At 54.2% G+C, this 25,400-nt stretch overlaps 1 protein-coding gene across 6 annotated transcripts in view; it reads left to right on the top strand.

The window, feature by feature from the left end:
• The window catches only part of TACC2 (transforming acidic coiled-coil containing protein 2), a 182,650-nt gene that overhangs the window by 82,896 nt on the left and 74,354 nt on the right, over positions 1–25,400 (top strand). For 3 of the 6 annotated variants that reach the window (XM_042960095.1, XM_042960094.1, XM_042960093.1), the window contains one exon: positions 10–144. In XM_042960095.1, coding sequence (XP_042816029.1) covers positions 10–144 — 135 coding nt within the window. Of the gene's footprint in view, positions 1–9; positions 145–16,848; positions 16,949–25,400 lie in introns of those variants that run through there. The other 3 variants (XM_042960091.1, XM_042960096.1, XM_042960092.1) reach the window with 1 other exon arrangement.

A 25,400-nucleotide genomic window follows, 5' to 3' on the forward strand; every position in this document is an offset into this window, starting at 1 on the left:
TGTCCCCAGCACCTCCCCAGCTGCTGCCTGTGCGGATCTCACTCCCCGAGCCTCAGAACATGTGTCTTTGCCTTCTGCCCCAGCTGGTGATGGAGTAGAAGCTTCCGCTCTCTCCTGCCAGGGTCTGGCCAAGGACTTAAGCAGGTATTGTACTAAACTTTCCCTCCACGGTTGCTGGAGAGGAGGGGCCTGGTAGTCTCTTCCCCCTAGGCCTTGGACTCAGCTGCCATCGGGTATGGCACCAGCAAGGTGTTGACAATCTGGATCTGTGATGCCATGAATTTGGGCTGTAGCCGATGTGGAGTTTACCCCTGCAGGCAGGTGTCTGTGTCACCATGGGGGAGTCCTTCGTGAGTGAGTGTATTATCAGGGGTCTCCAGAGAAACAGATCCAATAGGAGGTATATATACATACAGACAGAGAAACGTATGTTAAGGACTTGGCTCACGTGAATCTGGGGAACTGACAAGTCTAAAATCTTCAGGGGGCGGGGGGTGGTAGGGGCAGCAGGCTGGAGAGCCAGGGAAGAGCCAAAGCTGTAGCTCAAGTCTGAAGGCCATCTGCTGGCAGAATCCCTCTTCCTTGGGGGACCTCAGTTCCCATTTACTGATTTATTGACTCATTTATTTCTATCAATGTGGACTTGGGGTTATCTATTTTATCCTTTGGGTTATAATAAAATAACACTTGATTCTGTTTTTTGGCCCAAAGTATCTTAGCTTTGGCCATTGGGCCATTCATTGGCTCCCAGGGCTTTATGTTGAGGGGGTCCAGCAGCCCTGAGGCAGGATAGAGATACAATCAGATGTGCATTTTTGTTTTTATTTTAATGTTTATTTATTTTTAAGAGGTAGAACATGAGCAGGGGAGGGGCAGAGAGAGAGGGAGACACAGAATCGGAAGCAGGCTCCAGGCTCCGAGCTGTCAGCACAGAGCCTGACGCGGGGCTCGAACTCACAGACCGTGAGATCATGATCTGAGCTGAAATCGGACACTCAAACTGACTGAACCACCCAGGCGCCCCAAATTTGCATTTTTAAAGGCTCTCTCCCTAGCTGCCTGGCAGGGCAGGACTGGATTCTGCACTGACCAAGACTGTCCTGAGGCTCTGTGTCCTGCCCAGGGCCAAGACGAGACCAGGCGTGGCTGCGGTTAAAAACACCCCCCACTGCACCTGCAGACTTTGCTAAGTCCTCTCTCTCCCTGGCTGCTCTTAGCCACGGGGCTGTGGCCTAGATCCAGGGATCCAAATAAAACTTGTCTTTTCCCCTCTGGTGTGGGTCGTGGAGGTTCTCAACTTAAGTTTCAAAAATGCACAGATGAAAATTTCATTTTGCTGAAATGGAAGTTGTTTACGAGCCTGGGCCGGAGAGTCTGAAGTTCTCGTTGGTCTCATGGTTTGGAGATACATTGTGCATCTGTTCCCATTTGCAGCCAGGCTTCTCTTGCTGGAGCTGGCGTGCCTTCTTTGTGTTTTCACTGTGCACACGCATGGTGCAGTCTGTCCCTGCTCCCCCCACCTCTGTGGTTTTATCTTTTCCTCTTTGGGCTTGGAGGGGAGTGGCGGGGCAGTGAGGCCTGGTGTCTTGACAAAGAAGGCCCAGGGCACATCTTATTACCGAACGGACAGATGTTCTGTTCTTGCAAGCATGCTGGGCGGCTTCCTGCTGCCTCGTCCTGCTTCTAATGGCTGCTGTGGAAATGATGACACAACCCCACGTTTCCAGCGCAAATGGCTTTTCTCTGGGAATTTTCACACCCCCTCCCTTCCCCCATCCCCGTTGGTAATCATTAGGGCACAAGCCTTTGGGAGAACAGATGTGACTTTGAGAGAGGCCGCGGGGAGGAGAGAGAGCTCCATGTGCAACCCTGCCTGAAGCAAAGGGCTTGTCCTGGGAGGGACGCTGTCCACTGCGGTGGCTGGGCTTCTGGCCTTCCCTTCGCCTCCGGCCCTGCCCTCTGCAGCCTCCACACTCAGCAGACCCCCTGACCCATAAGAGCATTCTAGACAGCATCCTGTAGTGGTGAGCTCTAAGAGGCTGCAGCCAGGCAGAGAGTCAATGATAAAGAATTTCTAGCAGTACAAGTCCAAAGCCCTCACTCATGCCAAGGCAGCTACAGCTGACCACGGGTTTTTGGAGCCTCTGGAGGCTTGTGGCAACGAGCCTGGTATGTTGGTACCTGGGCCGGTGGGGGAAGAGGGGTGAACCTGAGCAAACAACATCCCTGTTCAGAACTGACTGACGTGCCTGTCGGCCTGCCGGGGACAGCTGTCCCACAGGAACTGGTAACTTGGAAGCCTGGCCAAGGGCTGCCTGGAAAGACCTGGAAGAAGTGAGATTAAGAAGCAGCTTCCTGCAAGGAGGAAGTGATCCCATGCTGATACAGGAGGCCCAGGGCATAACACCCCTGAGAAATGCCGCCCCAAACTGCAGCCTGGGATTGGGGAGGGGGGGACAGGCAGGTGGCCTTGGCTCACCGGGGTTTCTGGTGAGATGTCCCCTGGGCCCTGCCTACGTCGGGCAGCCCCAGATTTCTCCACACTTCTCCCGGACTTGAGGGATTTTCCTGGCAGGAGCTGGACTGCGTGTCTCCCTCACCCCACCCGGGGTGGTACCCTCTTCCCCCAGGTTAGAGACGTGAACCCCTTCAAAAGCGTTCCACGCCCTCGCCCTCGGAGCCAGCACGTGTGTGAGCTCCCAGCTCGGTGGTTAATTCTGCAGGTGGGGTCGGGACCATCCTCTGTGTTTTAAAGATGTCGGGTTGCTGAGGCTGAGGCTCTCTGGCAACAGGAGCTTCCCCGAGCGGACTCGGGTCTGACCCAGCTCGTTCCTTATTTACATATGCCACCTGTCATTACAGTCATTCTCATGCCTGAAAGACCCACTTCTTACAGGGCAGACCGGGCACGGGTCTGCTGTAGAGCGTCACCCTCCTGGCGGGACCAGCACAGGCCATCCGAGTGGGGCTTCAGGCCGCTGGCCCGTCTCAGGAATGGGAACCGGGGTGGGGGCAGCTGGGCGGGCTTGTCCGGAAGCTGTACCCTGCTGGCTTCGGCCGAGGAGCACAGTGGAGGGAGGCCGCTCCTTCTCCAGGGGAGTAGGTAGAAGTTGGCCGCCTCCGTCTGGGCAGAGCAGGTGTGGAGGGGTGGGGCCGGAGACCCTAGCCCCATAGTTCTTTTTCCCTCTTCTGGAAAGGAGGGATGGGCAGCCAGGCGGGGCTTCTCTGGAGTGCCCCCAGAGGAAGTGCAGAGCATCAGCTTTGTGACCCCAGCCGGACTGGAGTCCCGGGACCCCTAGGGCAGCCTGGAAGGGAGTCCGACCTGACGTGGGGTTCGGTGAGGAGCCAGTGAGGGCGTGGCCAGGGGTGCCCAGTGCAGCTCCCAGAAGGTGGAGGGTTTCAGGGCAGCGGGGTCTGGGAGCTCCCCCTCCATTCCTGGTAACCCCCTTGGTCCCGTATTATGTTGGCTGCTGTGTGCTAGTTTTCGAGTGTGGCTTTTCTTCCAAGCCAAGCGTATGCCTTAGAGCCTCCAGCCCCAGCTGGAGGTGGGAAGAGAGGGGTTGCCAGCAGCAGGCCGGTCATGGACTGCCCGAGGGGAGGTGGAGAAATAGACCCGAAATCCAAGACAGGGCCCCAGGGAGGTAGGGTGGAGGAAGGGCTTCTCACCAGCACAGGCCTGGCTCAGGGCCCTTCCCCACCCAGCATGGCTCCTGCCAGTGTCAGTTAGTCAGCTTCTCTTATTCTTTAGCTCGTGAGATGCAGTCACAGGCCTGCTATAGCAGCTGCAGGAAGTGATGAGTGCTCTCAGTCTAGTGGATCATATAGTGGGGTCTTCTGCTTTATTTATTCGCCATCTGTCCATCCATCCGCCCGTCCATCCATCCTCCCACTCGGCATACACGTCCTGGGTTGATTCTGTGCCATATCCCACGTGTGATGTGGTGCGGGGGGAGGAGCATAAAGCTGCAGAGACTTGCCTCTTGTCCGTTAATGAGCTGTGTGACCTTCGACAAGTTACTTGACCTCTCTGAGCTGTCGTTTGCCCATCTTTAAAACGAGGCTAGTAGTACCCACATCTTGGAGGTAATTGTGAGGAGAAAATGAGGTATGTGAAGAATGTAGCTCAGGGCTTGACAAATGGGAGGCATTTAATTAATGCGGGCTCTCCCCTGACATCCAGCGGTGCTGGGAGTGCTGGGGGAGAGGAGACGACACAGCAGTGATCCAGCACGTAAACTCTCCAACTGGCTGAGAACAGAAGAGCCAGAAGAGAGTCTCCTCTGCCTGGAGGAGTCGGGGAGGCTTCCAAGGGGGGGAGCCGTGTTTTCATGGGTTTTCTAGGTGTTTGCTGAGGGTGAAGAAGGAAAAGGTACTTCAGGGAGGGGGAGCTCTGTGTACCGCAGCCTCGGGGGGAGGTGGTGATGCCCAGCAGATTTAGGCAGCGGGTCAGGAGAGGCCTGGATGGACTGGAGGGGGCAACACAGGTGGTTGTGGGCCGAGTAGTGAGGTTAGCGGGAAGGGACGCAGGCATGGCGGGCGGTGGTCAGGTTTGGGGGTGAGCCTGTAGCCAGACTGAGGAGTCTGCTGGGACCCACAGTGTGAAAGAAAGATTGTTTCCCCGGTATTTTTTTTAAAATTTTTTAACGTTTATTAATTTTTGAGAGACAGAGTGCAAGCGGGGGAGGGGCAGTGAGAAAGAGAGAGAGAGAGAGAGAGAGATTGAGAGAGAGAGAGAGAGAGAGACACAGAATCCAAAGCGGGCTCCAGGCTCTGAGCTGTCAGCCCAGAGCCTGACATGGGGCCTGAACCCACGGACTGTGAGATCATGACCTGAGCTGAAGTTGGACACTCACCGACTGAGCCACCCAGGAGCCTCAGTTTGTTTCCCCTTTAAAGCAGGGGAGAGTCAGGACTGAGTTTGGGGGTGGGGGAAATCTCTGATGGCCAAGGGGAACCTGGATGGTGAGAAGAGGCTGGAGGTCACAGGGCCGATGAAGGTTGGTACTGTGGTCGAGGTGGGAGGTGATGGTGAACTGAACTAGGGCAGTGGCTATGGGGCCCGAGAGGCTCTGAATCTGTCTTTGTGGCTTTCATTCCCCCCTTCCTTCCTTCCTTTTATCCTTCCTTCCTCCTTCCCTCCCTCCTTCCCTCCCTTTCTTCCTTCTTTCTTTCCTCCCTCCCTCCCTCCCTCATGTTTGTTGAGCTTCTGTTCTGTGCAGGCCTCACAAGCTGTTGCCGGGGATACAGTAGTGACCCTGCAGACATGGGCCGTACTTCTGAGGGGACTGTGCAGGGACAGCGATTCCTGGGCTGGGCTATGGTTCCAGGCGGGGGCTCCCAGGACCTTGGGCTTAACACCGGCATTTCCTCCCTGTGCAGCCCAAGGCTGGGGCTCAGGAGGGCAGGGGTGTAATTCCCCATGGGGCTCAGGAGGGCAGGGGTGTAATTCCCCATGGGGCTCAGGAGGGCAGGGGTGTAATCCCCCATGGGGCTCAGGAGGGCAGGGGTGTAATCCCCCATGGGGCTCAGGAGGGCAGGGGTGTAATTCCCCATGGGGCTCAGGAGGGCAGGGGTGTAATTCCCCATGGGGCTCAGGAGGGCAGGGGTGTAATCCCCCATGGGGCTCAGGAGGGCAGGGGTGTAATTCCCCATGGGGCTCAGGAGGGCAGGGGTGTAATCCCCCATGGGGCTCAGGAGGGCAGGGGTGTAATCCCCCATGGGGCTCAGGAGGGCAGGGGTGTAATCCCCCATGGGGCTCAGGAGGGCAGGGGTGTAATCCCCCATGGGGCTCAGGAGGGCAGGGGTGTAATTCCCCATGGGGCTCAGGAGGGCAGGGGTGTAATTCCCCATGGGGCTCAGGAGGGCAGGGGTGTAATCCCCCATGGGGCTCAGGAGGGCAGGGGTGTAATTCCCCATGGGGCTCAGGAGGGCAGGGGTGTAACTCCCCATGCAGTGCCACCCAGCATGCAGTCCCAGCTTTTCATGTCCTGGCTACAAGGCAGAGGACGGCCGGCTCTTTGGGGATGGCTTGCCCACTTTGTGCCCCCAATAAGTGCCCCTTCTCCTGACTTTAAAAATCCTTCTCATTGAGCATCCTTGCCTGGTGGCTTTGCAAACCATAGGATCCTGTGACCTTTCTCAGGTTTAGAAAGATGGGGGCTTCCCTCCCTCCCCCTTTTTATTGTCCCCGTTTTAAAGATGGGAAAACTGAGGCCCCGTGAGGTCAGGACCTTGCCTGAGGTTACAAGCTCTGAGAGCAAAGTTGTGGTGGGAACCGTTTGGGTCGGGTGTCTCAGCAGACTCCTACTCCAGGGAGCCTGCCCAGCTTCTAACTCCTCCTCCTCCTGAATGAGGAGCCCTGGGCTTGGTATCCCTGGATGCTGTGAGCGTCGGTGAGGCAGGGACACTGAGTGCTCCCCGGGACAGAATGACTTCTTGCTGTTCCGTGAGACAGCACAGCAGCAGCCGCAGCTGACGTGTATTGAGCGCTTGCTGTATGCCTGGCATTGCTGTACTAAGAACATTTGGTATGTTATTTCACTTACACCTTGCAATATCCACGTTGGTGGGAAGGTCCTATTGGTTTTTAGTGCACAAATGAGGAAACTGAGGATCAGAGGGGTTCAGTAACTTCTCTGAGTCAGTTTAAGGATTCAGGTAAATGAGAAATTTCCCCTATTATCCATTAATCTTTCTGAATTAGGTGAGTGAGGAAGTGAGTTTAATTCAAACCTCATTCCTGGGCACCCCACCCTCCCCTCCCCACCAAAATCACACAGACGCAAAGCAAGACTTGTCGATGGGGGGGTAGGGGGGTGGAGCTGAGGTCGGGAAGCTGGGGGGCGTGGCTCTGGGCTTCGCATGTGACAGCAGTGGGAAGACCTAGGATCATTTCCGTGATTCTCCGTGAGCTCTGGCCTCAGTTGGAGAGAATTTCAGTTTTGGCCTCTCTCCTCTGTGCCCCTGATTACGGGTCTGTCCACCCGGATATCCACCCATCCCTGTGTCCGCATAGTGGCCAAGAGCCCCCCATGTGCCCAGCTATGGGCTAAGCACTGGGCATTCCGTGGGGCATATGGGAGTTGTGGCCTCAGCCCTCCAGGAGCCCACCTTGCCCAAACTTGTTTCCTAAGGAGAAACCGGATGCTAAGGACGCTGGGGGGCGGGGGGGGGGGTGGTTGCTACCCTGGGATGAAGGGGTGAGAGCAGGCCCCTCTGGTCAGCTGCTGACCTCCCAGAAACAAAGGAGCCACGCCGTGTTGGAGAGCAGAGGCATGTTCCCAGGCTGGGCAGTCGCTGCACCGTGGAAATGCTCACGCGAAGGAGAAACCCTTCATCTCTTTCTGGATTAAAAACTTCAAGAGATGCAAAACCATGTAAATATAGCGGGCGCGTATTCTGCGTCAAAACTGAATACGTTTTGGCCTCTGAAAGCGGCTAGGAAACCCAGTGGTACCTCTCACACGTGCTTCCTTAAAGTCAGCGGATGAGGCAGGAATTGGGTCGGTCTGTTGTCAGGGAAAGATTGTCTTCACGTGGACAAATCAGTTCCTGAAAATCTGAGTATTTCGGGAAAATAATCCCTTATCTTCAGACACAGTTACAGGCTAATTGCATCCAGCGACGACTAGACAGGGTGTGGATGGAATTACACAGACAGGCCCACTGGGAAGGTTATGAAAAGAGGGTATTATTTTTAGGGCTTGGTAACGCACACACGCGCGCGTGCACACACACACACGTCTGCGCACACTCACGCACACACACACAGCGCACAGCACACGCCTCAGACGCTATGCTAATTATGCTATCAGTAGGTGCTCACGATGCTATTTCTGGCCCAGCCGTTCTGGATTCTGTTCTGTCACGGAGCCTTGAGTCAGCAGTTCTGGTCCTCGGCGCCTGGCTTTGGCTGCACCGCTCACAATGAGGCCAGCCCCATGGCAGGCTCCGTGTCACTGCTCCTCAGGCACGGAGAGTCGTGCCCCCTCAGACCAGCCGCCCTGTGCCCTGCCTAGCGAGGGGAGCTGCTGCTGGGGAGCCACGAGGACCCGCTCTCTGCTCACAGTGAGAGAAGAAGCGAGACACTTGGAGCTTCTGGCTGCACCTGTTTGTGTTTTCATCTTGGGAGCATTTCCACCCCGGCCGGCCTCTTTGGAGCCCCGGGCAGGACCCCTCTCCTGCTGCAGGTGGCGGGGCCTAAAGTTCGCAACCTCTTTCACCAGTCTGGCTTCAGAAACCAGCCTGCTGCTGATTTTGGCAGCTGGGAGATCCCCTCTCTGCTTGCAACTGAATGTTTTTCTTCAAAGGCCTCTCTTCCCTGGGACCAAGTAACCTCTAAAACCTTAAGCTTAAGCTCTAGAGGAACTCAGTGGATTAACACATCAACATTCAAACCAAGTACAGTATTTAATCTCTCTTAACAGGCACTGAAAAGTGCTTATGGAATTTTCTGTTCTTGGAAAGATTTCCCCGAGAAGAAAGAGGGGTAACACTGGTGATGTTCTTGATCTGGAGCAGAGGCAGTCACCTCTGGCCCAGGCAAGTCCGCCGTTTCTCTCTTCCCAGGTCTGAGCGAAACTTGACGTTGTGTCTAAGGGCGGGCTTGAACTTTGGAGGTCAGAGTTTTATTTGGCCCGATGTCCACCTTGGGCCACCCTGTTTGTTTTTGCCTGTGATCTTAAACCTAGCGTAATACCGGCAGTTATAGGAACAACCTGGATTATCTAAAGACAACTGTTACCTGAGGGGCGCCTGGGTGGCGCAGTCGGTTAAGCGTCCGACTTCAGCCAGGTCACGATCTCGCGGTCCGTGAGTTCGAGCCCCGCGTCAGGCTCTGGGCTGACGGCTCGGAGCCTGGAGCCTGTTTCCGATTCTGTGTCTCCCTCTCTCTCTGCCCCTCCCCCGTTCATGCTCTGTCTCTCTCTGTCCCAAAAATAAATAAAAAACATTGAAAAAAAAATTAAAAAAAAAAAAAAAGACAACTGTTACCTGAGAAAGGCCACATAAAATGCATCCGCTTAAGTCAAAGTTGTATGGGAATAGCGGGGAAAAGGTTTAATTGCGACTTTACCTTGAAAAAAAAAACACATGAAAAATTACGAAAATGGCTTATTTTATATTTAACAAGATGTAGGCTTTCATTTTTTTTTTAAGATGTAGGCTTTCATGATAGCCATATGTTAATATTTAGAATGAACAAAGAGTTCTGCCCCTATTATTCTGACAGGTTTTCGGGGCTGTGTTCTCACCTCACATTTGACTCTTGCTGCTGAAGCAGAGACCCTTCTCTGTAAATACGCAGGGGCTTAAACAGTTTTCTGAAGGGCTCCTCTCAGCTCCTTGATCTTGACATTGCCTCTCTGAAGCCGCCTTCTTCACCTTCCTGAGTGTCTCTTCTTCATTCGTTCACAGAATGCCGTTTGTCACGGCTTCGGGTGGCTTTTGAGCACTTCCGCGGAATCGGGTTCAGTGACTTCACGGTGTCCTGCATGTTTTGCTAAATTTACGGCTTCCTCTGCACTTGGTGGCATCGTGCTCGCACCGACAGTCACTGAGAGATGAGCCAGACAGGCTCCCTTCCCTCTTTGAGGGGGGATTGAGGCTCCAAGGCATTGTTTCGTTGGCGGAGCCCTCGTAACGCTGACCTTTGCTTCCTCTTCTAGAACCGTGTTGCCGTGACAACATGGATGGTGGGGACCCTCTCGGAGGGATGGGACAACTTGAAACATATCCTCTGCGAACCTCTTCGCTTTCTGATTTTCCCGATTGCTGGAGGAAGCCGAGTAGCTGCTGCTTTGCTCGTGGAAGCAGGCTTTGAAATTGAAGGGGTGTTGTTGAAGGTGTGGGCCACCATATTCATGGGCTCTTGGCAGAGGACCCACAGGAAAGAATATGTTGAGAGTGTCAGTCATAGAAACACCTGCTCATCTGCGGAGTGACTTTTTTTTTTAAACTTACTGGGTGTTGTGAATTATGTAACGGATCGCGATCGTTTCCCTTTTTGCTTTGGCTGTTGGGAGACTGCAACTTATTCCAACAAGGGCTTCTGGAATAACCTTACCCCCTCTGGCTTTTCTACACCTTTTCTACCTGAGTTTCTTCTTCCTCCCTCCTTTCCTTTTCTTTCTTTCTTGAGTCGGGGCGGGGGGGGGGGGGAGCCGGGGAGGGGCAGAGAGAGAAGGAGAGAGAATCCCAAGCAGGTCTTGCACTGCCAGCACGGAGTACTATGTGGGGCTCAAACCCACGAACTGTGAGATCATGACCTGAGCTGAAACCAAGAGTTGGATGCTTAACTAGCTGCACCCAGGTGCCCCTCTTTTTTGCTCCCTTGAATTGGAAGCTTAAATCCTTTTTGAAATTAGGTAGAGCGGGCACCAGGGTGGCTCAGTCGGTTAAGCATCTGACTCTTGATTTCAGCTCAGGTCACGATCGCACGGTTTGTGAGTTTGAGTTCTGCATCCTGCTGGCTCTGTGCTAACAGTGCTGAGCCTGCTCGGGATCTTCTCTCTCTCCCTCTCTGTTCCCCCCTGCTTGTGTTCTCTCTCTCTTTCAAAATAAATAAACTTAAAAAAATTGTTTTTAAATTACGCAGGGTATATTTTCCAGAAAGTTTATCTCAGGAGCATCTCCTACAACTTCCATCTCAAAAGAGCTGAATGGATTTGGTAAAGGAAGAAAGGTGTTTGAGGCTCTTATTTTGTCGTCTTGGATGTGCATTGTTTGCCACTAATTCCTTTCTCATGTGATAAGACTTCTTGGCACTAACTTAAGTTTTTCATAGCCCCCGAGGTTTCCCCCATCAGCCTGCCTTCCTTCTTTTTTTTTTTTTTAAATATTTTTTAACGTTTTATTTATTTTTGAGACAGAGAGAGACAGAGCATGAACGAGGGAGGGTCAGAGAGAGGGAGACACAGAATCTGAAACAGGCTCCAGGCTCCGAGCTGTCAGCACAGAGCCTGACGCGGGGCTCGAACTCATGGACCGCGAGATCATGACCTGAGCCGAAATCGGCCGCCCAACCGACTGAGCCACCCAGGCGCCCCCCTGCCTTCCTTCTTGTAGGAATCAAAGGTTAAAATTGCAACCTGCATGCTTCATTTAGAAACAAAAGTGAGTCCCCTCTCTCTTGACCGATTTCTAGCTCATTTTGGGTTGCCTCTTTGGACATAACAGTAAAACCCACAGCCTCCATTTTCTGTCGTGACAGAATTGAAAGAATGTTCCCCATGAAGAGTAGTCTTTGGAACTTCTTTGTTTGAAAGGAACTCTGGAAGGTCTCATGCGGATATGGTGAAGATGGTGAGGAAGACATATAGTAGAGCAGCCCTTTCCAAGAAGAACGCGAGAGAACTTTCTGGAAGGGATGGGATTTTTACCTGAGCTTGCGCTTCAGCCCAAGGAAACCACTCAGGCTCCCGAGGGTGAGCATGTGAGGTTGAATGTTGGAGTCTAGAAGATTGATAGAACCCATCAGTCTTCTCCCCCTTCTCTATTCATCAAACAATTCAAGACGTTTGCCAGGACCTTTGCCCATGCCCTCTGTGGTTTCACGCCGCATGTGTTTATGGAGCCCTGGCTGTACGTAGGGCACACCGTGTGGCTGGAGAGCAGAGCGCAGGTGCAGACACACGGATAAAGTGGGATGGGACAAGGATGCACCAAGGCTCCCACCTGCCAGCGGTCGAGAGAAGTCTGAGGGCCGGCTGGGACTGACCCTTCCAGGAGCTGGCCCGGGGCTGCGGCTTGATACCTGGGAGGCATTGAGAGAGCTGGGGAAGGTGGGGAGGGCGCCTGCTCGGCAGCGAGGTCACAGGGAGGACCCTGGCCCTGCTCAAGTACAGGGTGGAGCGTGTCACAGGATCAAAGCCAGGATATGGAATTGGGACTTCTTCCCGAAGGCAGTGATCAGCTTTTGGAGCAAGGTCGTGTGACATCCAAGCTGTGTCTCCCACACCCGGGGACGAGGATCCCAGATCTGTCGGACCTGGTGGGGAATGTGCCAGCAGGGTGCCATTCGTGCCCGCACCTGGTCCTGTTTGCTGGCCGCATCTGCTGGTCTCGGGCTCACGTTCGCATGTGGTCGCTGAACTTGGGCCACACGCAAGGGCTGAAATGGAACAGCTCCCAGCAACTGGAACCTTAGGGAGACGTCAGCGAGCACAGAGTGGTGTGACGTGGGTTGGACTTTGGGGGCCTCAGACGGAGGAGCAAGACGCAAGCAGGCGGTGGTAGTACGGTCAGAGCCGGCTCCCTAAAGAGAAGGTTCACGTGGTTTTGGGCAGCGGCCCGCAGCCCCCACCACGGTGTACTGGATGGCGGTGAAGGCCAGCAACTTGAAGAAACAGGACCTGGGCCTCCTCCATCGGTGTTTACATTCTTAGCGTTCCCCAGATGGAATTTTCTGTGATCTGACCTACTTTTCTTTAGCATGTGTGCTTGGGCTAATTAGCAGTGCAGGGGTCCATCGGTCCTGTTTGGAGAGCACGGCTGCTATGGCAACTGGAGACCTCTCCGAGGCCGCAGGCGAAGGGAGAGCGGCCCAAGTTTGTTTCTCTTGCAGTCTCAGAGGTGTTTCAACTTGCTCCCCCACCTTGACTGTGGCCCAGTGGGATTTAAAAGTCTCTAGCACATAGTTTATCTCTCAGGTACAGAGATTTGGCAGGTCGGCCGATCTTTCCGGTATGTGTCAGTAAGTAACTTGAGGACAGACTTGTCTTACTCAACGTTTATAGGCCAGGTACATGGCAAGGGTGTTAATATGTGTTGAATCGCTAATTGTCTTAGAAATTGTGGGTGCATCCCTCGATTTATCCAGGTTTCGAGGGTGTCTTGAGGACATGAGTAGGAGGGTCGGCAGTGGGGCCAGTCGACATGGACTTAGCTTGCCAGCAGGGTCCCGGAATATGTGTGCGGTGATCCAGAGGCCCCAAGAGGGGCTGAGTTCACGGTTTCATTGCAGCCACTGCTAGAAGCTTCAGGGATCACTGGTTTGCTGTAGAGGGGACACGCTGTGCCTGGGGCAGGGAAAAGTCTGAAGAACCAGCTGGGAATGAAGAGATGGGAAGGAAGGCAGCACCTCCGGAAGAAAGATCAGGAGTAAGCAGAGGGGAACCGTGCATGGCGTCTGTAGGCTCAGCTGTAGACAGTAGCCTGGCCGGGTGGGTGCTCGCTGCAGGTGTGGATAGCTGAGGGCGTGAGTGCTTGGAGTGCTAACCGCTGGCATTTTAGTCATTTCAGATGGAATCTGTGCTTTCTCGCTGTACGAACCCACGATTGAACCTTTGCGGAACGATTTGGGGTGGGACGGGGTGAGGGAGGGAGGAGGGTGAGGCAGGAGTGGGGGCTAGGGGGTGGTGTCTGTGTTATATGCAGTTCTCGTGATAAACCATGACCCGGGGCTGGGTCTACAGAGCACTGACGCTGGGTCGGATGATGGCTCTGGACTGCTGTTGTTTTGAGTTTCCTTGGTGTGGCTTGAATGGTTTGTCTATCTTTTCACTTTTTTCTTTTAAGTTTATTTATTTTTGAGAGAGAGAGAGAGAGAGAGAGAGAGAAGGAGGGGCAGAGAGGGAGAGAGAGAATCCCAAGCAGGTTCTGCATTGCCTGCACGGAGCCTGACGTGGGGCTCAAACTCACGAACCGTGAGATCATGACCCGAACTGAAATAAGGAGAGGGAGAGAGAGAGAGAGAGAGAGAGAGAGGGAGAGAGGTAGAGAGGGGAGCGTGAGCACATGAACAGCAGCAGGCCCTTGCGGCCCTTGTCCTCTGGAGTCGCTCTCCCTCCCCTGCTTTTTTTAGTTTGACGTTTTCTGTCAGCTGAATTGCTAGGTAACCAAATTTGTTTTAATCATGTGCCAGCTGAGCATCAAGAGGCCCTAAACGAAGATGTCAGAAGTTCTTCTGTAAGCACACAACACAGACTCGTGACGTTTGGACTTCCGTGGCATCCACCTCACCGGTGCCCACATCGTTATTTGTTTTTCCCCGCGTTCTTGGTGGCGTTTTTGGCATCACTGAGTCGGTGGCAGCCTGCTAAGTGAAGTGTCACTGTGTCATGACATTTGAGTTGCTGGGATTCCACATAAGAGGATCTCATTTTATCGACTCCTTATTTCCTTAAGGGCACTTGTTTAGGGGAAGATGCTTCTCATCAAGAAGGAAAGAAAGTTAACACTGCCCGGCACCAGTTAGGGGCCTGGTCCTGGGACCCTATATATATATACACACATACATAAAATTTTCTTTAATTTCCCAATACCTTGCAAAGTCCACACTTTCCCTCTTCTGCCAGCTGAGGAAGCAGGGCTCAGGATGGTTAAGGGGTTGGCTGCAGCCTATACCACAAATGAAGAAGATGCCAGGCTTTGAATTCTGGTCTCATTTCAAAGGCCTCTCCTGTTATTGTGGCAAACCCTCACCTGCTGAGGGTGAGGACCTTTGGATGGTTCTCTGCTTTCACGTGTCGTGAACCAAAAAGCTGATGAGTTCTGACTGTGGTTCTTCATTTTTTTTTTTAATTTTTTTTAACGTTTATTTATTTTTGAGACAGAGAGAGACAGAGCATGAACAGGGAAGGGTCAGAGAGAGGGAGACACAGAATCTGAAACAGGCTCCAGGCTCTGAGCTGTCAGCACAGAGCCCGACGCAGGGCTTGAACTCACTGACCTCGAGATCATGACCTGAGTCGAAGTCAGCCGCTTAACCGACTGAGCCACCCAGGCACCCCTGGTTCTTCATTTTTGTAGCGCTGAGTTTGGCTAAAGCCCATACCCTTGGTGCCCAGGGACGGGGTCGCTTTCCTCAAAATCTTGTCTAGGTTAGTGCTTATGAAAATTTTCAGCTCCAAGCAGTAAGGTTGCTTGGACTCCCAAGTGTACATGGGGCCCAAGAGATCTGCTTTCTGGCGGGAAACAAACCCTCAGGGTACCAGAGGCGAACAAATTGCGGGAACTTTGCCCCTAGATGACACCCTGCGCCGACAGTGAGTGACGGCTGCCCAGGACGTGCTTTCCAGAGCAAGCCTCATCGGGCCACCCAGACAGTTACCCTGCCTGCGAGATTGACATTAGCTGCCTTCATCGAAACGCAAAAGTAAACCTTCTCCGGGTTTCCTGCAAATTTCATGTTGTTCTGGGAAACAGTTTTGATTCTCTGGCGTTTTGTTTGACAATAATCTTAAGCAGGCACAGGAGAAAGCCAGTCGGCCACGAAGTCTAGAACTATCCTGACGTTATGAGCGGCAACCTCAAAAGTCCCTGGCCAAACATCCTTGCCACAGCTTCAGAAAACACTCAGGGTATTGGAGGAAATTTCTAAATGCTTTGAGCAGTTCTGTGTTCATTTTATTTTTCTTTTGGCCACAGTTTAGATGCATTTTAAGCTTACTGTGCCATGGGGTGAAGACATGCCGGGAAAGTGTAGAAGGGTTTTCAGCTGATCATCAGGGGCTCGCTTTAATTCGGTTGCCAGCCTGTGTTTGGAGCGCACAGTACAGTTGCACTGAAAGTAGAGCCGGGGCAAATGGTCAGGCTCCCAGGAGTGCCCCAGACTTTCGAACCTGTGAGAGATGGAACCCTTCTCTAGTAGCTTTTGGTGAGAAGGTCCCGGAGCCCAAGCCTTGAGCCTTTGTGAGCTAGCTGGAGCCAGGCGGGGGACCTGGCAAGCTGGGCATTGTTGCCCTAGCCAGGGCGGAGGCCGCGGTGATGGGGTGTGTTTAGAATCACAGAGTTGGGCCCTTTGGTTGTAGGTCACAGCAGGCTGTCTTTTCCCTGGTCACCCTGTGGCTTTCAGGGCTTGACACGGGCCTGTCAGCTTGCCTGGCCTCTGGTTAGGGGGAGCACCTGCTCAGGGCTTCTCCGTGCAGAACTCACCTGGTGGCCAAAGGTGGGGTTGCAGACCTTGTGGCAGGCCGTGGGCTTCTTTCTCTCCACCTTGCCTACCAATTGTCTGAGCGAATCGGAGGCCGGACCGGGTTGGCTGTGAGCAGGGAGCCAGGCCCTGGGATCTCCCTGGTACAAGCCTCATCGGGCTCCGGGCCTGGCCACCGGCCTGAAGGAGGCAGAAGGGGACAGTTGGAAAACCGCACACATCTTGCACATTTCCCGCCGCAGCCTGTTTACCTGCCCTCTCTCCCTCCACACACACACACACTGGTGGGAGAAAAGTCTATTCCCCTCCTTCTGGAGGGATGAGCCAGCCGGGGGGCGGGTGGGAGGGGGCGGTGGAGAATACCCCTACTTCTCCCTGCGGTCAGCTCGGCGGAGACCACCACGCCCCTCCCTCCTTGGGGCCCCGGGCTCCCCAGCCCGCAGTGCATTTGCATTTCAAAGCCACACAATGCGGTCGGTCGGGGCGAGGCAGGGGAGGCTGGGGGAGGCGGCGCGCACGCAGAGGGAGGGTCTTCGCGCTCCCTCCCCCGGCCCCGTTTCCGGAGCCTGCGCCGGAGCTTTGTGAAGATGCAGGCGTCGGGGCCGCTCGGCGATGATGACATCACCGTGTCACACACCGAAGCCGGGCTGCCGGGGGGTTTAGGAGCAGCTCCACTCGGACCACACCGGCGCTCACGCTCACACTCGCGCGCCCCGGGCAGAGCCGCGCGCGCCGGCCACACTCGCGCACACTCTTAGGCGCGCGCCGGCCACACTCGCGCGCACACTTCCGCGGCGCTCGCTCCCCGGGCTCCGGCTTCGGCCCTAAGCCGCAGCTCGCCGCCGCCGCCGCCGCCGCCGCCGCCACCGCCACGGATGCCAGCAGCTGCTCCCATCTGCAGTGCAGCAGCCCCGGCCGCCGGCCGGTCCGTCCCGGCTCCCGGCTGGAGGAATCGCGCCAGGACGCTGGCCCCGCTCGCGGCTAGTCTGCTCGCCAGGGCGCAGCGAGGATGGGAGGGTCGCAGTCCCTGCAGCCAGTCCCAACCAGCGACCCGAACCTGGAGGCTTCCGAGGCAATGTAAGTGCTCCGCGGGGCCGCCCGGAGGGCCCCCCCCCCCCCTACCCCGGGAGGAGGAGAGGCTGCCTGGGCTTTGTTAGTGTCGCCTCTCCAGATGCCCCTGCAGCCTGGAGCCCGGGCTGGCCCAGGGTTCTCGGCAGCCTTACATGGCTTTGCCTGGTGGCTGCTCCTTTTAGCATTTAGTCCTCCCTCTGGAATGAGCGTCTGGCAGCCCTAGGACTGCCCCCGCCTGCCCCCCACCCGGCAGAAATGACCCTCTGGCATTCGATTTCAGTTGTTCAGCGGCCCAGTGCATGTTCCGGGGCTCCTGCCATGAGCATCTTAACTCTGCACCCCCAGCACAGTGGTATTTCCTGCAACGGAACAGCCGGGCATCAACAAGGGCCTCTTGGGAAGAACCCTTGAGTGTGGCAGCTTGGTGCCCATGGAGACAGACCAGTTTAGGGGCAGCCAGTCGCCTGGCCAGGCAGATGGTGTGGATCATGGCTGGGAGACATTCGGTCCTGTTAGCTTAAGCATCCGTATACTCACTCTGGTGAGCATTGTGGAGGACAAGGCTGCTTGCTATTATTAGTCAAGCCAGAGGAAGTCTTGTCATTGGTCCATTGGTCAAGGCAGGGCTTGACTGCATTGATTCCGGAGCCCAATCTTTTCTCCAAACCACAGAGCTGATGTGCTCAGAAGAGGCCTTTATCCTGGAATCCTTAGTATTGCCATTTCTGTATGGTCGTATCCATTTCCTCCCCAGGCATGTCTGGAGGTTGGGGCTTATTGGGTAGATCTGGCTGGCTGCCGGGCACATTTCAGCAGGTCAGGCCGGCATCCAAGGTGGGCCTCCACATCCCAGGCTTACCTGCTCTACTTTCCCGAAAAGAAGAATGTCTTTCAGAAAAGAGTATTTTCTGGGCATCTGGGGGTGGGGCGGTAGGTGAAGTGATTGCTTGCTGAGAGCCACTGATGTGTAGATTAAAAGATTAGCAGGGATTGGTCTGGGTGTTGTAGTAGGGACAGGGTGCCATGTGGGGCTTCCTCACTGGTCCCCACGCCTGGGCTTCAATGAGGAGCTAGCTCGGCGCGGTGATGTAATGCTAGGCTGAGCCTCATGGTTTTCTAAGGCCCCGTCTCTTTAGCAGTGAACCATACTTAGGAGCAGGTGTGCACTGATCATTTGTCTTCCTCCTTGTAGCTTGGGAAAGCGTCCTCTTACAACGGGAGGCACATCAAGCTGGAGACTTTTTTTAATGCTGTGAGCCTTGTACTACGCCTACCCTGTTTTTTGTCCCTGTGTCGTATTGTTAGATGCTTGGAAATACGTATCACCAGAAAAGACTGCAGCCTAGGCAGAAGAGAACAATTTCAACCTATTTTTTAAAAGTCTGTGAACTGGAAATCAGTTCATCAGTGCTAATCACTAACTAATTGGTATCAGGACTCACGCCTGTCAAAGAGCGTAAGAGGCTTGGAAAAGACAATGTGACCGCATGCTTGGGAAAATATGCGCCTCAGCCATTGGAAATTCAGCTCACCGGTCCCCAACATCCCCGCCCTCTTTCCCCGTTGAGTTAAGAAATGACCAGTATTCTGTTGGCTGAGGGCTGAGTTTGGGGAGATTCAATTAGGCAGAAGCTGCCTTTTGGATAAGGCCCCTACAGGTTGGTTCTGCCCTGTGGGGATAGCGGCGTTTGGGTAAAACTCCAGGCTGATCGGCCACATTGTGCTGAAGTCTGCTTATCAATATTGCATGGTTGAGTTCGTTCCTGTGCGCCAGCCTGAGGCATCTCTCCCTGGAACTGCTACTTCTGCAGTCTCTAAATGGAGATCTTTAGGATAGTACGGATGCTCATTCACTGATCCCACCCTCCAGCCCCTACCCTTTTTTTGTCTTTAAAAATGAAGAGAGGGGACATATTTGGGGCTGGTACCGTTCCCAACAGTTATTTTTCTCTAAAACCCCATCTCTGCTGTCTGAATAACGAGGGGCTCCTTTGCTACTGCCGAGTTGCTCGTTTCCAGTCTAGAGGTTTTAAAAAGTGTGTTAAGGGAGCGCCCCTCTTCCGTACAGGCACAAGCCTTGCACGATGGTGTGTATTTCCCTGCGCCTCAAAACGCACGCACAAGACAGTGCGGCACACGGTCCGTGGCGAAGAAGCTGCTGCTGCTGCTGTCGGGGTTGCTGGGGTGGAGGTGAACTTGGGGTGGACTTCTGCTGTAAGACCGTCCGTGACAACTGGAATCTAGAGTAACCCTTTGTCTGTTTTTCTGTGCCGAAAGATGGGCCGGAGTTGGGCACCCCCGCGGAAGAGTGAAACCAAAAGACAGAGGGAGGCAGGATGAGGTGGAAATGCCTGCAGGAATTTTTTTAGCGTCAGGATTTCTTTCTTGCCTTCTGCTTTCAGGTGCCGGGTGCCTTTGGGCAGCTTTTGTAGCCCTGCCTGGTAGCTTCACGCTGTACAGAGTGCGGTAGGGTACGCAGGTCGGGGGTGGGGGGTGGGGTGTGGGGTAAGATCCAGAGTCCTGGGTCTCCCTCTTGGCTGGTAGAAACTTAAATCCTGGAGGGCACGTGGGGCTGGGAGCCGGTGGGGGGGTGGGGTGGAGGCTCAAGCGTCGACCCTTCCCTTGCTCCTCCCAGGGTGGTCCCCAAACTGCTGCATCGCCTTCTCCGAGGGGCTTGTTAACAAATGCACAGCCCCAGGCCCCTCCCCAGACTCTCCATTTGAGCCAGAGATCTGTCGAGATGCCCGCTGAGCTGTCGACGAGAAAGTTTGAGAAGCCCTGAGCTAGCTCAGTGTCTCCATCCTGGTCGGTGAGGAAGTCTGGCCACTTCTCTGGCTGCTTCTTTCCTGTGTGGGAAAGAAGTTCCGGTAGCAACAGCGGCCACTGTTTCCAAACAGAACAGGGGAAGCTGGGAGAGGAGAAATCTGCTGCAGAAAACACTCGCTAACCAGCGCAGCCACGCTGGGAAGTGCAGGGAAAGGACAGGAAGTGCTACAGTTAAGTGTGGTCTGGGCTATTGATCAGACTTGCTGTTCCCGCCTGTGCCTTCCTCCCGCGGCGGCGGCCCCTTGTGGCCCTGCTGCTGCTGAACGAAGCGGCACGAAGCGGCACGAAGTCCTTTATCTTATGTTTAATTGGAGCTCCCACCCCCAGCCGGTTCCGGGGGCTCCCGATCAGCTAGGGGGACCCATGCCCCCCTAGAGCAAAGTAGAAAGGCCAGGCTGGGTGGAGAGGGGCAGATTAAGGATGGTGGCGTATTCACCATGGAGGTTTTCTGCTGCCACCAAGAGAAGGACGTGGCATCTGCCGGGAGGAGAGAACTGGATTGGGAGCACCCTGGGGGAAAGCTGATGGGCTTGGGCCGGGATTTGACAAGCAGGTGGGACAAGACTGATAGTTGAGAGAGTGGCCGAGCCCAGAGACTCTGGTTCTGCCCCCCCTGCCTCGAGGGTTTCTCCAGGTGAGGTACCCTGTCTGTAAAGACTCAGAAGGCGAAAGCACCCGCCCGTGGCCAAAGTGGGTACACTGTGTGCCTGAAGTTTGCCGGCGTTTCAGTAGCTCAGAAGGCCAGAAAGGGCTGCTGGGGCTGCTGGTAGGAATCTATCTGACTGGAGGCCTCACCGGCTCTCTTTCAAAGCCTTGTTTCTCGAGGTGACCCTTGGCTAAGTCATTGCCTCACGCGACCGCATCCCTGATGTGGGCTGCAGACAGCTTCTCGGTTCCAGGAAGCCGATTACACTTTGGATATTATCGTTGGACAGAATCAGTTGAGTTTTGTGCCCCCTAAAATGGAATGAGCTCCAAAGTTAGCTGTACAGTGGGAGTTGCCTGAGTCCCGAGGGAACCTCTTGGGTGCTGTCTTGATTCAGGTTGCTATGACAAAATACCACAGATCGGGGAGCTTAAGCAACAGACATTTGTCTCCAGACAGTTCTGGAGGCTGCAAGTCCCACATCAGGGTGCTGGCAGATTTGGGGTCTGGTGAGGACCCACTTCCAGGTTTAGAGATGGTTGTCTTCTCCATGCATCCCTGGCCATAGAAGAGAAAGCAGAGATTTGATCCTTTTGTGGGGGGGGGGGGGGAAGAGAGAGATAGAGGGAGGAGGATGGAGAAGGGAGTATGGGGGTGGGAGGGAGGAAAGAGAGAGAGATGTGTCTTCATTTTTTTAAAAACGTTTATTTATTTTGAGAGAGAGAGAGAGAGAGAGAAAGCACACACGAGCAGAGGCAGCGTAGAGAGAGAGGGAGAGAGAGAAGCCCAAGCAGGCTCCACTCTGTCAGTGCAGAGCCTGATGCGGGGCTCGAACTCATGAACCACGAGATCACGACCTGAACCAAAATCAAGAGTCAGACGCTTAACCAACTAAGCCACCCAGTCGCCCTTGTGTCTTCTTTTAAGGGCACTGATACCATTCACGAGGGCTCCACCCTCATGGCCTAATTACTTCTCAAAGGCCCTACCTCCAGATACCACCGCCCCGGGGGTTAGAGTTTCAGCATACAGATTTTGGGGGGACACAAACATTGAGGGCGAAAGCAAGCGCTTTTCCTCCGCCATCATTCCTCGGTATCTCCAGCATGGCCCCTGCGGTCCTTTACTGCTTTCTCTGTGGGACTTACTTGCAGGCTTTCGCTAAGGTGAGCCGAAGGCAGGAACCTTCCGGGGCCCTCCAGGGAGCTGCCAGTTGTCCAGGGAGTCATGCCATCCCTTTCTGCTGGGGCAGTGGGATGGAGCGCCCAGTCGTTACAGGGTGAGCAGACATGGCTGGCATATTTATCGGGTGAGTATGGGTACGTGTTACGTCTGGGTCGGTGGAGTCTGGGCCACTCTCTCCCCATAGGCCCTCTGCCCCCATCCCCCTGTTTCTTTCCACCATCTGTGGCCTGTATTTTCTGTGGCTGTATCTTTGGTTGCCTAGGACCTACTTTAGCCTGAAATCTGATTGGCTGTTCGTGCCAGATGGATTGCCCAGCGTTCCTGGGTGAGCAAAGGATATTGAATAATTCCATCCTTTCCCCCTTAAGATTGATGATGAGGAGTTAGGCATTGGAAACAGTGGCTCCGTGAAAACCAATTGTTCATGGACTAATGCTTGTGTTTCAGATTGGACAGGAAGGAGTCTGGGGAGGACTGGTTGGCCACAAAGAGCTGGCTTAGTCAGAACTGCTCATACACACCCATCCCGCGTCGGAAGCAGTGGCTCAGATGAACCCTGGTTCTGTTTATATTTACAGGTTCCCTTTAGCCATTGTTTCTGGAGAGCAGTTGTGTGCTGTTTGTGTCGCCAGATGTGGAAACGTATCTGGATTTTGTAGCGTGAAAGCCAAGAGTGCAAAGTTCTGCGGCCCTGAGTAGACTAGATTTAGCAGAAACTTCTGTGTTCTGGATGTTTTCCACTGTGGAAATATGGCATCCATTAATCCTATGAGGCAGGCACTTCCAGCCCCGTTTTAGAGGTGAGGAAACTGAGGCCTCTGGATGGCTTACAGCAAGGGCTCAGCACACATTTTCCATAAAGGGCTGGGTAGTAAGTATTTTAGACTTTGCAGGCCATATGGTCTTGGTTGCAAGAACTCAGCCCTGCTGTTCAAGTGTGAAAGCAGTCCTAGACAATTAGTAAAACCAGTGTTCCAGTAAAGCTTTACTTACAAAAACAGGCGGTGGGTTGTAGCGGGCCGACCCCCTGGTCACACAGCTGGCCAGGACAGCGCTGGGATCCGTGCCCCCTACCTTCACGACTGTTTATGAGCACAGGGGTCCTCAGGTCTTTGGCCTGGGCCACATGCTTTGTCTCTCTGTGCTCTCTGCAAGCTGTCGCATGGGCTTAAATACTATCACGCACTGAGAACCCCCTGGCTGATGCCCTTCCCCTTTCTCTGAGCACCCTGCTTGCCCAGCTGCTCACTTCGTATCTCTCAGGTTTCTGATGGAGGGCCCAGGCTTAATGTGTCCCAAACTGAACCGATGGCCTTCCTTCTCTCAAACACAAAAAAATCTATATACAAACCAACCCAGTCCCAGCCCAGCTCCCCATATCAGCCTGTGGCACCCCATCCAGCCAGCTGCTGCACCCAGAAAGTCTGGTTTCCTCCTCTTCCCGCTCCTTCCTTCTTCCTTAAACAGACCGATCAAGGCCCTTCCCCCTGTGTGCTTCCCACTGGTTTCCACCTGAAGTCCCACCTTCCCTGTGGGGGCCTGCGGGTCTGGCCTCCCGCTTCCCCTTGCCAGCTGTTCTCCGGCCACACTGGTCACCTGTCAGCTCTTTGAACGTGCAATGCTCAAGTGCCTCAGAGCCTTTGCACGTGCTATGGGTCGTCCAGAAGGCATTCTGCACCGTGCCAGCCTGACAGACCCATCTCCAGCTTCAAATCTTGACAGCTTTTCCTGCCGTTACTCTCCAGTGCTGTCCAATAGAACCTTCTGGGATGATGGAAAGTTCTGTCATCTGCACTTCCCAGTATGATAGCCACCTAGCCCGTGGCTGTTGAGCACTTGAAGTGTGGATAGTGCATGCAAGCAATTGCATTTTATTTTATTTTGAATCTATTGTTGTTTAAGCTTATTTATTTATTTTGGGGAGGAGGGGCAGAGAGAGGGAGAGAGAGAGAGAGAGAGAGAGAGAGAGAGAGAGAGAGAGAGAAACCCAAGCAGGCTCCGTGCTGTCAGCACAGAGCTCGACGTGCGGCCTGATCTCATGAACTGTGAGATCATAACCCGAGCTGAAATCAGAAGTCAGATAATTAACCGACTGCCCCACCCAGGCACCCCCAAGAAATTGAATGCTATTTATTTATTTATTTATTTATTTTTAATTTTTTTAATGTTTATTTTTGAGACAGAAAATGCCCTGGGCTGTGCAGAGAGGAAGGCTATATTCCTACTGCCACGCTTTTTCCAAAGTCCTTGCTGGCTCCTTTCCTTGTACTGCGTCTCCCCAGACATAGTCCAGCTCATCAGGTCCCCACTGCGTTCCGTTCTTTGCATATTGGACCTAGATAGGCTTGGAGAGGGCGTGCTTAACGGATCTGGGAAGGCCCCTGGTGTCCCCAGCAGCAAGGTTGGTCTCTGCTCTTCAGGCTTCAGAGAGAGAGACAGAGCACCAGTGGGGTAGGGTAGAGAGACAGGGAGACACAGAATCCGAAGCAGGCTCTATGCGCTGTCAGCACAGAGTCTGACGCGGGGCTCGAACTCACAAGCTGTGAGATCACGACGTGAGCCGAAGCCGGACATTCAACCGCCTGAGCCACCCAGGGGCCCCAAGAAATTGAATTTTGGATTTTAATTAAAATAGTCACGCATGGCAAGAGGCGATTGTATTGAACACCGCAGCTCTGTATCATTCTGTTGTATGAGTTCTTCATAATACTCTGCAAAATATATAGTTATTGATTTGTCTCTTGTTTTTATTTAAAAACTTTTTTTTAACGTTTATTTTTGAAAGAGAGGCAGAGCGTGAGTGGGGGAGGGGCAGAGAGAGAGAGAGGGAGACACAGAATCTGAAGCAGGTTCTAGGCTCCGAGCTATCAGCACAGAGCCCGATGCAGGGCTCACTCTCATGAACCGTGAGATTATGACCTGAGCCAAAACCAAGACTTGGACACCTAGCCGACTGAGCCACCCAGGTTACCCTGATTGATCTCTTTGAACTGTTCTCATCAGAATGGAAGCAACCTGAGGGCCTTGTATTTATTGTGCTTGTCCCCAGTATCTAGCACAGTGCTGAGCACGTAGTACGCACTCAGTAAACAGCTTGTTGAATGAATAAATGCATGAAGAAATGGATAGTCTTACTGGCAGAAACAATCCTAGGCACACGTCTGCTCCACACTGAGCTGTGCTCAGGGGCCCTGCAGCCGGGGACTTGGAGGGGCAGGAGAGGCTTGGCTCGACCTCGGGTGTTAAGGTTCTGCGGGCCCCACGTGAGGACGGGACCCACTGCCACGAGGACGGCCGGTTCAGTGCTCTGCCTGCCTGTCTCCCCTACGTGACTCTGCCTCGATATCCTTGCCCAGAGCATCCCAAGCAAGTACACTGCAGGCTGCAGCGGATGGCAGGTCACCCAGTGACAGGTCACGGCCCTGCTGTCTCCCCCTCTCTCCTCCTGGATGGTTTGCTCTTCTTACAGGACTGTGCACTCAGCCCTCTCCGTTCTGCCGTGTCTTTTGGCCGTCGCTTAGCTGGTGTCTCTTGCCTGCCTTCCTCTCCATCCACCTGAGGATGCTGCTCCTCCTGGAGCGGGGAGGGGGACAGGGCGGCTGCTGCCCGAGCTGCAGAGGCTTACAAGGAGGCTGGGGGGATGGCAGCGCATTACCTTTGCTTCTGCCTTCTTCGCCCTTGCAAAGGGGAGCAGCTGCCGGGGCCAGGAAGGTGCATGCCCCCACCCCCGGCCCCGCCACTGTGAAGTGAAGAACCTTTTGGGCCGGTGGGCTTCTCAGAGCTCTTTTTGCACCTGCCAGC

The sequence above is a fragment of the Panthera tigris genome, chromosome D2, assembly GCF_018350195.1.
Source record: "Panthera tigris isolate Pti1 chromosome D2, P.tigris_Pti1_mat1.1, whole genome shotgun sequence".
NCBI lineage: Eukaryota > Metazoa > Chordata > Mammalia > Carnivora > Felidae > Panthera > Panthera tigris.